Source organism: Ovis aries, chromosome 10, assembly GCF_016772045.2.
Source record: "Ovis aries strain OAR_USU_Benz2616 breed Rambouillet chromosome 10, ARS-UI_Ramb_v3.0, whole genome shotgun sequence".
Taxonomy (NCBI): Eukaryota; Metazoa; Chordata; class Mammalia; order Artiodactyla; family Bovidae; genus Ovis; species Ovis aries.
Genome location: NC_056063.1, coordinates 26,521,922 through 26,538,461, shown reverse-complemented (window position 1 = coordinate 26,538,461; position 16,540 = coordinate 26,521,922). Strand labels below are relative to the sequence as shown.

Here is a 16,540-nt window from a genome sequence, read left to right as displayed (position 1 = left end):
TTCTGTGTATTCTTGCCACCTCTTCTTTATATCTTCTGCTTCTGTTAGGTCCATACCATTTCTGTCCTTTATCAAGCCCATCTTTGCATGAAATGTTCCCTTGGTGTCTCTAATTTTCTTGAAGAGATCTCTAGTCTTTCCCATTCTGTTGTTTTCCTCTATGTCTTTGCATTGATTGCTGAGGAAGGCTTTCTTATCTCTCCTTGCTATTCTTTGGAACTCTGCATTCAGATGCTTATATCTTTCCTTTTCTCCTTTGCTTTTCACTTCCCTTCTATTCACAGCTATTTGTAAGGTCTCCTCAGACAGCCATTTTGCTTTTTTGAATTTCTTTTTCTTGGGGTTAGTCTTGATCAACACCCTCTTCCAGCAACACAAGACTCCACATGGACATCACCAAATGGCCAACACTGAAATCAGATTGATTATATTCTTTGCAGCCCGAAATGGAGAAGCTCTATACAGTCAGCAAAAACAAGACCGGAACCTGACTATGGCTCAGATCATGAATTCTTTATTGCCAAATTCAGACTTAAATTGAAGAAAGTAGGGAAAACTACTAGCCCATTCAGTTATGACCTAAATCAAATCCCTTATGATTATACAGTGAAAGTGAGAAATAGTTGTAAGGGACTAGATCTGATAGAGTCCCTGATGAACTATGGGTGAAGGTTCATAAAAACTGGACAACCAAATGCCAAAGGATGAAACTAGAATTCTGCCTTACGCATTAGATAAAAATTAACTCAAAATGAAAAAGAAAAAATAACTCAAAATGGATTAAAGACTTGAGCATTACACCAGAAAACATAGCTCCTTGATGTCAGTCTTGGCAGTGGTTTTATGAATTTTACAACAAAAGCAAAAATAATCAATTATGTCAGTCTAAAAAATTTCTGTCCAGCAAAGGAAAATCAACAATATGAAAAAGAAACCTACTGAATGGGAAAAACATTTGCAAATCATATCACTGATAAGATATTAATATATAAAATTATAAAGACTTAATAAACTTAGGAGCAAACAACCCAATTTAGAAATAGAAGATGTGAGTAGACATTTTCCCAAGGAAGACCTACAACAGGTACATGAAAATGTGCTCAGTATCCCTAGTGCAAATCTAAGCCATACCTGTTAGAATGACTGTTATCAAAAGGGTAAGAGACACAAAGAAAACAGTCCATGTGCACTGTTAATGTGAATATAAGTCAGTGCATCCACTATGGAAAACATAATGGAGATTCTTCAAAAAAATTAAAAGTAGAACTACCATATGGTCCAATGATGTCACTTCTGGGAATCTGTATACAGTGGGATTAAAATCAGAATCTCAAAGAGATTTCTGTACCCTATATTCATTACAGCATTATTTGCAAATAGCCACGACATAGAAACAGCCTAAATGTTCATCTGTGGATGAATAGATAAGGAAAACGTGGATAGTTAGGCTGTAGATTTCCCTGTTTTTTTAATTTATAAAGTGGAATATTACCCAGTCATAAAAATAAAGCTGTCCTGTCATATGGCACAACTTGGATGGATCTTGAGGGCTCTATACTAAGTGAAATAAGTCAGACAGAAAAGACAAATACTCTGCCATCTCATTCATAGAGAACAAATGGGGTGCTTCCCACAGCCTGCAGGGTAGAGACTAGGAGAAATGAGTGGATGAGGTTAAAAGGTACAAGCTTCCAGTTGTAAGATAAATGAGGTCTGGGGATGAAGTGTACAGTATGGTCATTATATTAACAATACTTTATTGTATATTTGAAAGTTTCTAAGAGAATAGATTTCACCACAAGAAAATGTTTTCATCACAAGGTTTGTGAAATTGCTAGAGGAAGTAAATACCACACTTGTAAATAACTCCTATGTATAAAAAGAAATCACAATGAAAAATAGAAGATAATTTGGTTTGAATAAAAGCAGAACCACAATGCAGTCCTCATGCATTGCTGATGAACTGAATGCATAGAGTTGGGTCTTTCCTTAGAAGTCCTATGTGAAACAAAATCATGTGATTTATAGAGCCGGTGTACCCGCTTTATGCATGAAATGATGAACGCCATTTTTGGCTTTATCTTGACTGCCGTGCAGCAGCGTTTATTGGTGAGCATTGTTTTAAAGGAAACTGCAAGAGGAAGCTGCCTCATCTCTTCCCTGGTGTAAACACAATATTCTTCAAGTCCCCCGAAGAATTGAAATTAAGCTCCTGAATAAGCATTTACACTGTAGAAGATAATCAAGAAAGCATGCATTTCTTTAGTTGAAATTGTAGTGTCACAGTTAAGAGATTGCCCTAAATTTCAGATAGCCTAATTTAACCAGTTCTGTGTATCAAAAAGATATATCAAGGGAAATATATTGGCATTTGTGTTTTCCTGACCAGATACAAATGAAAGTGCCTGACTTCCTTTCCTTAGGTGTGGCTTGAGTTGGAAGAGACCAAAGTCTCCCCCTTGGTAATCCTGTAATATCCATCTGTCGTGACATACACACAACTATTTGACTTCCCAGTCTTATTTGTTTTGCAAACACCCGTTAGACACTTGCCCTAGCTGCTGTTTCCCCTTCTGGGCTGAGGAGGATTGAGTTGAGGGTATCAGCTGTCCTACCTCTTTTGTGTTGTGTATTGTAGAGTTAGAAGGCTAATGGAAGAGGATTTCCTGGTGACTGGTGTCCAGATAAATTGTTCATTATTTGATTTCTATATTAAGATGGCAAAAGCTCCTGTTACAGACAGTGAAGTTTTAGTAACTTACCACACTAGTAGTTTCCTTTTTATTCACTTAAGAGCCAAGTAGGTATCCTCAGTAGGTGATTTCTGCAAGTGATGCTCCTTTCATCTGGTACCTCTTCATCCTTATCTTAAAGCTTCTGTGTTGCTTCTGTGGGGAAGAGTTTTTTCTGTGGCCTAGACCTAAAATTGACCCACAAACTTTCTGCTCAAATTCCATTGACTAGAATTCAGTTTAGAGGCCACACCTAGCTGCAATAGAGACTAGAATTACAGTACAGCTATGGGCTCAGGAAAAAAAGAATGAAAGTTTGGTGATTATCTAGTCAGTTTATGTCATAGTTGCCAAATCCAAAGAACAAGGAAAATCAGTATAAGAAATGAAATACTGAGGGTTGAGAACCAAGAAGATCCAGATCCAGACCTGTAAGAAAGTGATGTGAATGAGAGGTGAGTAGTAATTCCCTGGGCTCAAGCCAAGTGTTCCAGGAGGTCTCTAATAGAGGTGTGCTGCAGTCCATGAGGTTGCAGAGTTGGACACGACTTACCAACTGAGCAACAGCAAAAATTCTAGGTATGGATTTGTTGGAGGAGCAGTTAAATGAGCCACAAATACAAGCAGTAATGAGTTTCCTTTACTTCTGCCAGATTGCTTTGTATTCATTTTTAACCATAAGTTGAAATTTTTGTTATTAAAGTTTTACATAGATTATTTCATAGAATTTGGACAGAAAGGCTTTGAAAACTTTGTGCTCTATGTGTTAAGGGAAACCAATAATTTAGCATAATAAAATAACTCCTAAATAGTTATTAGAAATTTGAAAATTACGGCTGTCAACATTTATATAATATTTTGTAATTTGTATACCTAACATTTCAGTTTGTGCAGATGTTTTGAGAAGTGTTTAAGTAGTAGTCCTGGTAATTTAGAAGGCAGCTATGCTATAAACTGTCATTTATTTTAGAAGATGAAAGTTAGTAAACATAACCACTTCTGTAATTCTGTATCTGCTTATAGATTTTACTACTTACCCTGAAAGCCATATGGTTAGAAAATCCAGTGTGTTTAATAGTATTATGTTTTTCCCCCTTTTTCTTCAGAAGAAAAGTTGAAATCATGCATACCCACAGCCTTTTCACTCTTCTTGGAGAAAGGCTGATGTTGCACACAAACACTGTGACTGTGACCACATACAACACACTTTATGAGGTAAAATTTTTTAAATGTGTGATGAGACTTTTAAACGTATGCAGTGGAAGCTCTCTATGTGATTGAAATAGTAGTTCGTCATTTAATCTAAAAAGGTAGTAATTCTTAAAAAATAATGAACGCATAGTTACATTTTTAAAACTTTGTTTTAAAACATATCCTTGTACAGTTATTTAGCAGTCTTCCTGTGTTGTGCCTAGGCCTTTTCTTTGAGTATTTATACAACAAAGTGTTTGTTTCAATAAAAGTATGGGAGTGAAGACAAGGATGCTTGTGCCCTATATTTATTATTTTAATAATAGTAGGTTATTTTTAATTTTCAGTCAGTACCTTTTCGATACACATTTATAGTATACTTAAGTAAATGTCCTATCTTCTTAATGCCACTGCTGGATGCCATGATCTTTTTCTGATTTGAAAGGGCCATCCATCCCTGTCTCTTGATTATTTTACCCTCCATCCTCAACTTTTATAAGTAGCTATGTATAACTAAGCTCTCAAGTAACTTGTATAGTTTCCTCAAAATTTTCTATATGACTTTAAGTTGAACTATTTAAAAAGTTTCATTCAAAACTCTGTGTGTTAACCTAAGTCATGAAATTAAGTCATAATATAAAGTGATATCATTATTAAATATAATTTCATTGGGTTTTTTAATATATGCAAGAAAAAAGGTAGACACAGGGTATAGCCTAAAATACAGTGAAAAATCATATATGCATAATTTATATATGATTATTCATTCTTTACTGTGACAGATGTTTATTGACTATGGGCAGTGTGTTAGGCACTTTGCTAATTGCTAGGAATGTAGCAGTGAAAAGGATGTATAGGAATCCTGCACTCGTAGAGCTTGGGTACTAGTAGAAAAGTCAGTAAATGTTTTAGAATTCTGTCTTTCCTTTATATGGTCAGCTTTGGTAATTTCTTGTTACTTAAAAGAAGTTTAACAAAAAAAACTCATTGGGGGACTTCCCTGGTGGTCCAGTGGTTAAGAATTGCCTTACAGTGCCAGGGACATGGGTTTGATCCCTGGTCCTAGAAGATCTAAGCCCATGCCCCACAGGTCCTGAGCCTACATTCTAGGGCCCATGGGCTACAACTCCTGAAATCTGGGCACCTAGAACCTATGCTCTGTAACAAAAGAAGCACCGGAATAAGCCCACGCACCACAACGAAGAGTAGCCCCTGCTTACCCCAACTAGAGAAAGCCCACGTGCAGCAACAAACACCCAGTGCAGCCAAAGATAAATAAATTAATTAAAACTTAAAAAAAACAAACACCTCATTGGTTAATGACAATGAGCCACATTTTTTATAAAGATTGTTTTCTTTATCATTCTTCATTTGAAGTGGCAATCCAGGCTCAGTCATTATTTTCTTATTTACTAATTTTCTAAGTTTTTTTTTTTAATGACAAAATAACAGTCAAATGTTTACAGTCCCCAATTTAAATGTTTTAAAGATGTGTGCTGAAAAGTGATTTCAAACAGAATTCGTTCTTGGAATTTCTAATGAATCTTTCCTTCTATAGATACTGGCTTTACTTTTGTCTGTATCTGTAACAAGCAAAATTTGAAGACTGTAGAGTTAAAAGAGTTTAGAAGTATGTGGAATTTACTGGAAGACCCTTTAAAAGATATATTTCTTTTGATTTGAACAAATAGACATTTTTTGCAGATTTTTTGTATATCTATAATTTGCAATTATGAATTTATTTTCTAAATGAAATTCAAATTCTGTCTTTCAGATTTTGACAGAGCAAGTATGTACTCAAGTTGTACACAAACCGCATCCAGAGCCAGATTCTACAGTGAAAATTCAGAATCCAAGTGAGCAAAGAGCAATTCTTTAATGCAGTAGTAACATGGTAACATGTGAAACTAAATCAAAACTTTTCCCAACCACCGGAGTCGGTATGGCATTTATAGTTTAACTTATGACATTTACAACTCGCCTACCATCATGCTAAGCATTTAGTTGAAAATCAGTAAATACTGTTTGAGCAGAAAATATGATGCAATTATAAGTCTTTACTGTAACTTTTATTTGTTTTCAGTGATTCTTAAAGTGGTGGCAACTTTGTTGAAAAATTCTACACCAAGTGCAGAACTCATGGAAGTTCGTCGTTTATTTTTATCTGATATGATAAAACTTTTCAGTAACAGCCGAGAAAATAGAAGGTGAGTAGTTTGAATACAATTACAAAGCTTTATCCCATAACTAATCTTATTTTCTCTCCATTATTTTCAGTCTCTTGCAAAGAAAAAATTTACATATCCTATATTGCTAATGCTTGCAATCATTAGAAAAGGCATTTATGTCTCTGATATAGTTTGCATACTTTTATTTATTTTTATATAATTTTATTTAACTTTATGGGTAATACATTTTAATTATATATAGGAATATACATACCCCAAACCCCTTATTTAAAATGTACAATTCCTTTTCCTGGTCATTGTCTACCACCAACAATACTTTAAGTGAAATTATGTTGAATTTGCTCAGATCATCTATGTTTTTCTTAAGGTGGTCTAATAACTGATTATTGTCATGTATTTTTAAATTGGTTGGCTAGGACATGGGGTACAGTTTGGAACCACGGTTCCTGCATGAGTTAAATTTATCAAATATTGATTGAATGTCTGCCATATGTAAAGCACTATGCTGCACAGGTTATCTTGGTGTACATTGTATTTGGCACAGTTTAGTGGGAAAGATAACAGTGAAATGATGATTAATTTATCATATGTTAAGTGCATTGTGAGTACTACATGTGATAAGGGAGTAGGGAAACAATAACTAATCTAACTGGAAGTGTCAGGAAAGCAGTTTTAAATTATAATATGGATTTATCTATGTAGAAAAATGGAGAAAGTCATTCCAGGTTAGAATATTAAATGTACAGAATAACTGTATACTTTGATTTACCTAAGTCAGATCATATTTTTGCTATTTATCTCAAATAGTAAATTCTAATGTAATCTAAAAATTTTTAATGAGTTTCTATCCCCCCCCCCCCCCCCCCCCCCCGCCACCCCCAACAAGATGCTTATTGCAGTGTTCAGTGTGGCAAGATTGGATGTTTTCTCTTGGCTATATCAATCCTAAAAATTCTGAGGAACAGAAGATCACAGAGATGGTCTACAATATCTTCCGGATTCTTTTGTATCATGCCATAAAATATGAATGGGGAGGCTGGAGAGTCTGGGTGGATACACTCTCAATAGCTCATTCCAAGGTAACAAGGGATTTAACATTTTACATCACCAGGGTTTCAGCTGTGTATTAAATGTCTGTAAACACTCTCTTGGCGCCATCTTGTGGGCATCTTGCATTATGGCTGATTCCTTTATCACAATTTTCTTTCTGTTGTTTCTGTTTTTCTCTCTATTTTAGGGGTCCTGTTATAATTAAATTTTACACTCTAGATGCGACCCCCACATATGTTTTATAGGATATCTGGGAACTTATGTCTTAGTCTTTTAACTCTAACATCTGTACTGGGTCTTATAAGAATGTTTCATAAAACAGAGTCTGATATATACTTTTTAAGCCTTTCTAAATTGGAAACTTTTTAAGTGAATAATAAATACATTTAAAGTACTGAAGTTTAGTGTTGTTCTTAATTGAATTATCTTTATTTTTAATCCTAAGAATCAATGTTTGTTTATATTTTAAATATTGTCTGATTTTGGGGAAAAGGAAGTAGTGAATTAAAATTTAGAATATGTACATATTAGAGTACAGAAGTTCATTTAAGATTTCTCATCATGTGGTGGTGTCATAGGAAAAGCATAGGTGTCAGAAGTTGGCTTTTGATCCAGTCTCTGCCACAGTTCAATTTTGTGGCATTAGGAAACTCATTTCATCCCTTTGCACAATGGTTATTAGGCTTTATTGGCTGTGCATCCTCTAATGCAACTACTCAGCTCTGTCATGCATTGTGAAAATAACCATAGACAGTATGTAAAGTTTGAACATGGCTGTATTCTAAACAGGAAATAAGCAGATTTGATCCATGGGCCATAGTTTGCTAAGCCCTATTTTGGAGACTTGATTTTTTTTCCTGTAAAAAAAGGGGTTTTATATTAAGATAATCCTCAAAGCAAGATCTCAACCTTAAATTCTATTATACTGTCATTTGAAATATAAATTAACATCATATGTGTCTACAGGATTTTAAACATTAAAAATTTTAAAGACCTTTATTTCTGTTATAAAGTTATATTTTATAATATATCAGCACCTCATTTTCATCATTGCATTAATAAGTTTGATAATAGTATTTTATGGGGAAACACATTGCAAGTCTTTGTGTGAGAAATATATATTATTTCTAGCTACACTGTGTACTGATTATTCCTAAACAAGACTATATAAAGTATCAAAGTAGTCTATATAAAGATGCAGTGTTTTAACATTTTATAACTATATATTTATAAATATGTGTTATTTTTTTTACCTTACTTGTTGCAATAGACACACCTTTTTTTCTTTTTTAAAGTAATATATAGTAATAGTAGTAATAGTACTTTGGGGCTTCCCTGATGGCTCAGACAGTAAAGAATCTGCCTGCAGTGAAGGAGACCTGGGTTCGATCCCTGGGTGGGAAAGATCCCCTGGAGAAGGAAATGGCAACCCACTCCAGTGTTCTTGCCTGGGAAATCCCATGGACAGAGGAACCTGGCTGGCTGCAGTCCATGGGGCTGCAAAGAGTTGGACATGACTGAGTGGCTAAAACACACACACTCTCACACATACACACACACCATGGTACTTTGGATATTGTGTATTATTAGCCAATTCTGTTTTAGCTCAAATAAATGAAATATGTAGGAGTTCAGCTGGCATATTAACTGGGGTAACATTAAAATACTTCACTTAAAGATATCATTTTATTTAAATCTTTAATGCTAGTTTACCTGCGTGTTGACAAATCATGTAATAAGTCATATATGACTATTTTGATGATATTCTAATTACCTGATGAAGTTAAGCATTTGTCTTAGGGTTATTAATATATATTTGATACCTTAAAATTACTGATACCATTTTTGCTATTATAATTTTATATCATTTTTAAAATTTTAACATGTACAAAAGTGCCTTTAAGTGTTTTCTTTACCCATTTCTAAGGTCACTTATGAAGCACATAAGGAATACCTAGCCAAAATGTATGAAGAATATCAGAGACAAGAGGAGGAGAACATTAAAAAGGGAAAGAAGGGAAATGTGAGCACCATCTCTGGTCTCTCATCACAGACAACAGGAGCAAAAGGTGGAATGGAAATTCGAGAGATAGAGGATCTCTCACAAAGCCAGAGCCCAGAAAGTGAGACAGATTACCCTGTCAGCACAGACACGAGAGACTTGCTCATGTCAACAAAAGTGCCCGATGATATTCTTGGAAATTCAGATAGACCAGGAAGTGGTGTGCATGTGGAAGTACATGATCTTTTAGTTGATATAAAAGCAGAGAAAGTGGAAGCAACAGAAGTGAAGCTTGATGATATGGATTTATCACCAGAGACTTTAGTAGGTGGAGAGAATGGTGCTCTTGTGGAGGTTGAGTCTTTGTTGGATAATGTGTATAGTGCTGCTGTTGAGAAACTCCAGAACAATGTACATGGAAGTGTTGGTATTATTAAAAAAAATGAAGAAAAGGATAATGGTCCATTGATAACATTAGCAGATGAGAAGGATGAACTTCCCAACAGTAGCACATCATTTCTCTTTGATAAAATACCCAAGCAGGAGGAGAAACTCCTTCCTGAACTTTCTAGCAATCACATTATTCCAAATATTCAGGACACTCAAGTACATCTTGGTGATGATCTTGGATTGCTTGCCCACATGACTGGTAGTGTTGACTTGACTTGTACATCAAGTATAATAGAAGAAAAAGAGTTCAAAATTCATACAACTTCAGATGGAATGAGCGGTATTTCTGACAGAGACTTAACATCATCATCTAAAGGGTTAGAATATGCTGAAATGACCGCTACGACGCTGGAAACGGAATCTTCTGGTAGCAAAATTGTACCAAATGTTGATGCAGGAAGTATAATCTCAGACACTGAGAGATCTGACGACGGCAAAGAGTCAGGAAAGGAAATCCGTAAAATCCAGACCACCACCACGACGCAAGTAAGTTACCCTACATGTGCTCAAAATTCATTGAAGACATATGGAGTTGTTAGTACCAAAGTAGAGTAATTTCTTACCAGTCACACCATGTTTATATTTAATTATGGTAGAATAATAATTTATAGAATTTAGTGATGTGGTTTACATTATAAAATAAATTCAAAATATCTGAATCATATATCCACCTCTACCACGTTCTGTGTGTGTAACTTTGCTCAATCTCTCTGGGCCTGAATTTTCTCATACGGTACAAGAGCTTGTGCCAGATTGAAATAAGACCTTTAAGGTCTCTACAACTATATTTACACATTTGTACTCAAGATTTTCATTCTGAATACTTGATTAATTTTAACCTTTTAAGCTTCAAGTTCAACCCTGTTCTATGAATTATAAAGAGGACTTGGAGTCCATATTAAACTGATTAATGAACAGAAAAGGGAAAAGGGAACTGTTATTTATCAAGTGCTTACTATGTTCTGGGCTTCCCTTGTGGCTTAGCAGGTAAAGAATTAGCCTGCATTGCGGGAGACCTGGTTTGAATCCTGGGTTGGGAAGATCCCCTGGAGAAGGGAAAGGCTACCCACTCTAGTATTGTGGCCTGGAGAATTCCATGGACTACAGTCCATGGGGTCACAAAGAGTCGTCAGACACTACTGAGCGACTTTCACCTGTGTTCCAGGCACTGAGCCATATGTTTTCAGATTTAATCCTCACAGCAGCCCTGTGAGGTAGACAACATGGCTGAGAAAATTTGCAGTTACTAGCAGTGAGAGTTTTCCTTATAGCCACATGTATGGGGATTTGTATGAGAAAATTAGACACTCGGGCTTGGTAGTAAGGAAATGTTAGTGCTGCAGTTGGGCCTCACCATACTAAAGCTAGAAACAGATGATGTTTTCTGATGTGAATTTTAATTGTTGAGCTTTGAGTACATATTTGCCACTAAATAATACCTTATGTTTAAGAGTTGAAGAAGCTTTTACCCTTAGTGACTTGGTTTTTGTTGCTGTTGCCTGGGTTTTCCGTTTACCTTTTAATATCATCAAAGAATAATTTAGCATGTGTCCATTAGCATTACGGTAGAGAGAGTACACTGTACCTCACTAGTGTCTTTGTATTCAAATAAGAATCTTTGAAAATATATTCTGTATGTGGAAAAGGTATTTTTATTTATTTTCTGTTAAATACTGCCAGTTTCTATTTTTGTGGCAGTTGTGCTACTGTGATAATTAGCAGAGGAATGAAAATGCTAAATTAAGCCCAAGTTTAAAATAAAGGAAACCATGGTACATTGTTTACTGAGCCTAATAATACTAGGTTTGCCTGGTTTTCATTCTGAGTTCACAGACCTTTGTCTGGTTTTCTAAATTATAAAAGGCATTTGTTTTTCTCAGTTGAAATATTGTAAGTGAAATACACTTTGAAGTTAACTTGAATCTGTTCAAGTAATATTTCTTTTAATCTTGTATTTCTTATTATAATTAGTTGATGATATATATCCAGTATTTTTCACTCTGAGTATTTGCTCACTTTCATAAAGAAGGAATGTGGTCTAATGTAAAGACTCAAAGAGGGCTAAAGAGGACCTAATTTTCAGCATGAACTTTGATGTTAAACTTAAGTATTGGATTGCCTTGCCTAGTTTCTGAAACATAATAGAATAAAAATAATAATAGTATCCTTTTCTTGTCAGAAAAGCTCCTGTGCAAGCAATTACCAGGTGATTGATAAAAGCAGATATACTAACCTATTGAAGTCATATGCAAAAGCTTGGCTCACTTAACTGTACTTAACTGTTTTCATTTCTTTTGCACTATACAAAAGTCCATCTTTTCCATCTCTAGGCTGTTCAGGGTCGGTCTATCACACAACAAGACAGAGATCTCCGAGTTGATTTAGGATTTCGAGGAATGCCGATGACGGAGGAACAGAGGCGCCAGTTCAGCCCAGGTCCACGCACTACAATGTTTCGTATTCCTGAGTTTAAATGGTCTCCAATGCACCAGCGACTTCTCACCGATTTGCTATTTGCATTAGAAACAGATGTACATGTTTGGAGGAGGTAGAATTGTTTCTTTTCTGTAAATAAGACTACTTTCAGTGGGAAAGAAAATGACTATTTTAGATTAGTGGAATCACCTGATTATTAAGTAAATTATATCATTAAAAATCTCACAAATGTATTAAAAAGAATATTGAAGTTTCTGTTGAAACATAAATATTTTCATAAGAGTTATGACCTGGGGTGGCTCACATTAAAAACTAATCAAGAATTTAGGCTTAATTAAAAAGCAAAACTTTAAAATCTGGCATCGCCTATTCTATATGCAAAAGAGAATAAAACAAAAAAGGTTCAATATTGGTTCAGATAAATTTCTACATTTTTATCTTTTAATTTTAAAATTAATGTCATATACTACATTTATTCTTGGTAATAAGATTTAACACATAGTGCTAAAATTTTAAAATCACTTATGACATCATTTTTAGAGCTTGTACTGTTTAAGTGGTAAGTGGACATTGTTTCAGATATAATCACTGAAAGAAAACAACATAAAAAAGTTGAATTGTTTTATGTTTTTCAGTTTAAATAAATTGAATAAATTCTAAAATAGAAAACAAAGCCTGCATGAATGTTAAAATTACCTTGCCTCACTTCCAGTTTTATTTTGTAATAGCATATATGCAACAAATTAATCAGTTTTGAAATGTCATATGTTCATGCAGATAAATTAGGAAGCAGATGGCTATACATAGCAATACCCTACCATCAGCGATTCAAAAAATCAGTGGCACAATATTCTCAGCACGCAATAACTTCCTTTGCTTTTCTTGGTTATCCTTCGAAGATTCAAGGTGGTTGCTTCAGCTCCCAGGATCAGTTCATCCTAGGAAACTTCCCTCAACTAGAAGGCAGGACTCTTCTACTGCGGCTCTCACCCCATTCTTCCTTCCTCTTCCTTCCATTCTCTCTCCTTTTTCTTCTCCTCCACTTCCTCCTTTTCTGTTCATCTACTTTTTCTAAGTGAATCCCCTCATGAAATTCCCTATTGATATCTCATATGTCAGCTGGATCATATGCTTTCTCTAAGTCAGTTACTAGCAGACAGGAATGGGATTATAATGATTAGCCTCCACAAACACAGTAGCTGTGTTTTTAGCTGCTCACAAACACAGTAGCTGTGGTGAAACCAATCTTTCTTGTACCTGATGTAGCTCAGCAATAGAACAAAATCTAGATCACATTAGCAGGGAAAAAGAAATAACTTTACAGAAGTAATCAGTGTCTGCCATAGACAGTTTTTAGTTCTGATTTTATTTGGTTAATTTGTCTTTAGTCTACTTATGCTATGGTAAATAAGGAGACTGGCATACCATGAAATACATTACTGTTAACATGAGTATCAGTGTGTGGAGAGACATTGTATAATTTACTACCTGTTATATTTTAGTAGCCGCTGAGTGAGTGATACTCAACTTTCCTTCTCTTAACATACTGTGTGTGTCTTTCAGTGCTTTATTTCATGAACTCTCATAAAATTCCCCAGACATAATTTTGTGTAATTTAACAAAATTTTTTAAAAGTTTAAAAGATAGATAGCACTTTAGTTTTTAGGACAGGAGAAAACATCCTGAGATCTAAGATAGAATAGATGATGTTTTGCAATTCTGAAAAGGTTAGAATCATTGACTTAAATTTGATCATGGAGCAAAATTTTTTCTGTTAGAGAATAGTTCATATTCTTGACTTGACAATCAAACTGAAGCAGTGTGTGTATTTTTCTGGGAATCTGTATTGTATGTTTTGTATGGCAAAGCTGCACTGCTGACTTTTGAGGTCTTTTCCATTTTTTATTAAGTACTTGAATTTTTACTGACTCATTTATACTACCCTATCATGTAACTTCTGTGACTAGCAGTATATGTTTTCAATATGTCTGGTCAAAGCTGGAGCTGCGGTCTGGTGATAAAACAGTTTGTCAGCTAACTATCCACTTCCTCTGCTTTTCAATACCAAACAACTAGCTTTTGGCAAAAATAAATGTTTCAGCCAAATTCATTGACCTAGTCATGTGTCTTTGAATCGAGTTAGGACACTGTAGTGTTTTAAGCAGAAACAAAATATAAAGTTAATATGCTTGGACTCACAAAAAATCCATGATGAGATGAATGCTGGTTTTAGTAATATGACATCTCAATTGTTGTAAATTATTTTCTTTTTTAATGACTCCATTTTAAATTTGCCTAGCTCTTATTTTTCACTTTAAAAAGGACATTAAAAATAAGTTGTAAACTTTTTATTCTTAAACCAAAGAAATGTTTGTTTGTTTTTGTTTTTCTGCTATTTTAGCCATTCCACAAAGTCTGTGATGGATTTTGTCAATAGCAATGAAAATATTATTTTTGTACATAACACAATTCACCTCATTTCCCAAATGGTAGACAACATCATCATTGCTTGTGGAGGAATTCTACCTTTGCTCTCTGCTGCTACATCACCAACTGTAAGTACTTTGACTCCATCTAGTGGTTATGTTTTATAATTACATTATCAGAGCATGTCAGTGGCGTTCTATCCTATAAATATGGATTTTAACAAGTCTTGTTCACCTGAGAAAAGTTTTTAACCATATAATTTGAAATTACGTACATTTATATTCTCACTTCTTTTAATTGTCAGTGTTGGGTTTCAGCTGTGTGTACTTATGAAAATATTTATCTGATAATTCTGATGAATGTAACTTAGGAAGAGCTATAACCATAAATGGTTTAACTTTATTTTCTCATAGTTTATCTCTTCAAATCTACATTAAAATAAACTGTTAAAATTCTTGTTCTGTAAATCTTGGATTTTGGAGTGCAAGTATGTATTTATCATGTAATAGAGTCATGCATCTAAAATAGGAAAAAGTCATCTTTAAATATTCAGTCTCATATGATTAGCTTTAAATGTGATTTTAAGCTATAGATAGTAGTTTTATATTTCTATTCTTTGAGATTTAATCTCGAAGCCAGTAGTTTGCTTCAAAAAGAGAATCAGATGAATTCTTAGAGTGTTTCTTACTTAAAATTTAGGTACCTCAAATAGAAAAACTATAAATGTCATAACATTTTCTGTACTTGAAAAATATGGTAATTCTTAAAAATCTCAAAGAACTTTATGTTAGTCATATGACATCTTTTAGAATTTTTATCTGACACGATTTTGTGGTTCAGCATTTATTTTTTAAAAATATAGACTTTTTCTTTGTAAGACATCAAAATCTATTAACATAAGTTGAAAGATATTCAATGTTATTTATATGTCGTTTAACATATAATAGATAAATAATTCAGTGTTTTAGTTGTCATTTAAAAATATATCTCTAATTCATATTTTGAAAAACAAGCTCCATAGCTAATTGATCAGATGGGCGAGAATATACTTCTCATATTAATATCTGTGTTCTTCCTGCCATATTGGATGTTCATCCTTAAGCCCAAAACAGATCACTTTTCCAGAGAGAAACTTGCCATTTTACTAGGATGTCTTTTACTTGTTGAGGCAGTGTTTCCAAACTGATCTCTGGTTTTATTCCATCATTAACAAGCTTTTTCTACGTGACTCTTTTTCTCACTCTCCCTTTGTCATCGTCCCTGAAGCAGCACCGAAACCTGAATATTAGCAGCGAAAGAGTGTATACAGCCTCAGCACACTTCTGCCTCACACATACATTTCTCTTTCATCCATGAATTTATTCAAGAGTCTCCAAAGGCAAGAAGGCTAGTTCAGGAGGGAGTGCAACAGAACAGATCCTAATTAGGGCCTTCATGAAACTAGCAGCTGACGAAGGAAACAGAATCAGGAAGGAAAATAGCTGATGGTGTGTGAAGGGTGCACGTATCCTGTAACATACCATCCCTTCTCTTTCATCTCTGATTTCCTCTCGTGACTTATACCAAATTCTGGTAAATTAAGAGTTGCATGTGATGTTAAGAATACATGCTAATATTGAGACAGGAAGAGGTTTTTGTCTCTTCCATCCATTGAAGATTTACTTAATGTTTCATCCTGGGATTTTTCTCATCATATACTTTTTTTATGTTTATATATTATCATTGTTATCAGGAAATTTTTAAAAGTTATATTGAAATTTGCTTTAAAGTATAATATTGTTTTAAAATTTCTGTAGAACAGAAGTGATCTTTATATAAAATTAGCAGTAGAGAAGAAAAGTTTTATAGATTTGAAATATTTATGAGTTTTCTAAACGAGAAGATCTCCATCAAGATAGAGAAAATAATGAATAAAGTGTTAATAAACATTATGAATTAAATAATATACTACCCAAATTTTCTCATTTTTTATTTTATAATGAATGTATAATAAAGATACTGATATTTTGACTTCCAAAATTATTACCTGTACAGTTATAACTACCATAGTTCAGGAGTTAAAA

General features: G+C 34.1%; 1 protein-coding gene across 8 annotated transcripts in view; it reads left to right on the top strand.

Annotated features, from left to right (window-relative positions):
* NBEA (neurobeachin) overlaps positions 1 to 16,540 on the top strand; it is a 666,092-nt gene that overhangs the window by 189,854 nt on the left and 459,698 nt on the right. For all 8 annotated transcript variants that reach the window (XM_060394443.1, XM_060394442.1, XM_060394441.1 and 5 more), the window contains 7 exons: positions 3,839 to 3,947; positions 5,698 to 5,779; positions 6,007 to 6,130; positions 6,999 to 7,191; positions 9,090 to 10,100; positions 11,945 to 12,162; positions 14,452 to 14,605. In XM_060394443.1, the coding sequence (XP_060250426.1) occupies positions 3,839 to 3,947; positions 5,698 to 5,779; positions 6,007 to 6,130; positions 6,999 to 7,191; positions 9,090 to 10,100; positions 11,945 to 12,162; positions 14,452 to 14,605 (1,891 nt within the window). The remainder of the gene's footprint in view (positions 1 to 3,838; positions 3,948 to 5,697; positions 5,780 to 6,006; positions 6,131 to 6,998; positions 7,192 to 9,089; positions 10,101 to 11,944; positions 12,163 to 14,451; positions 14,606 to 16,540) is intronic.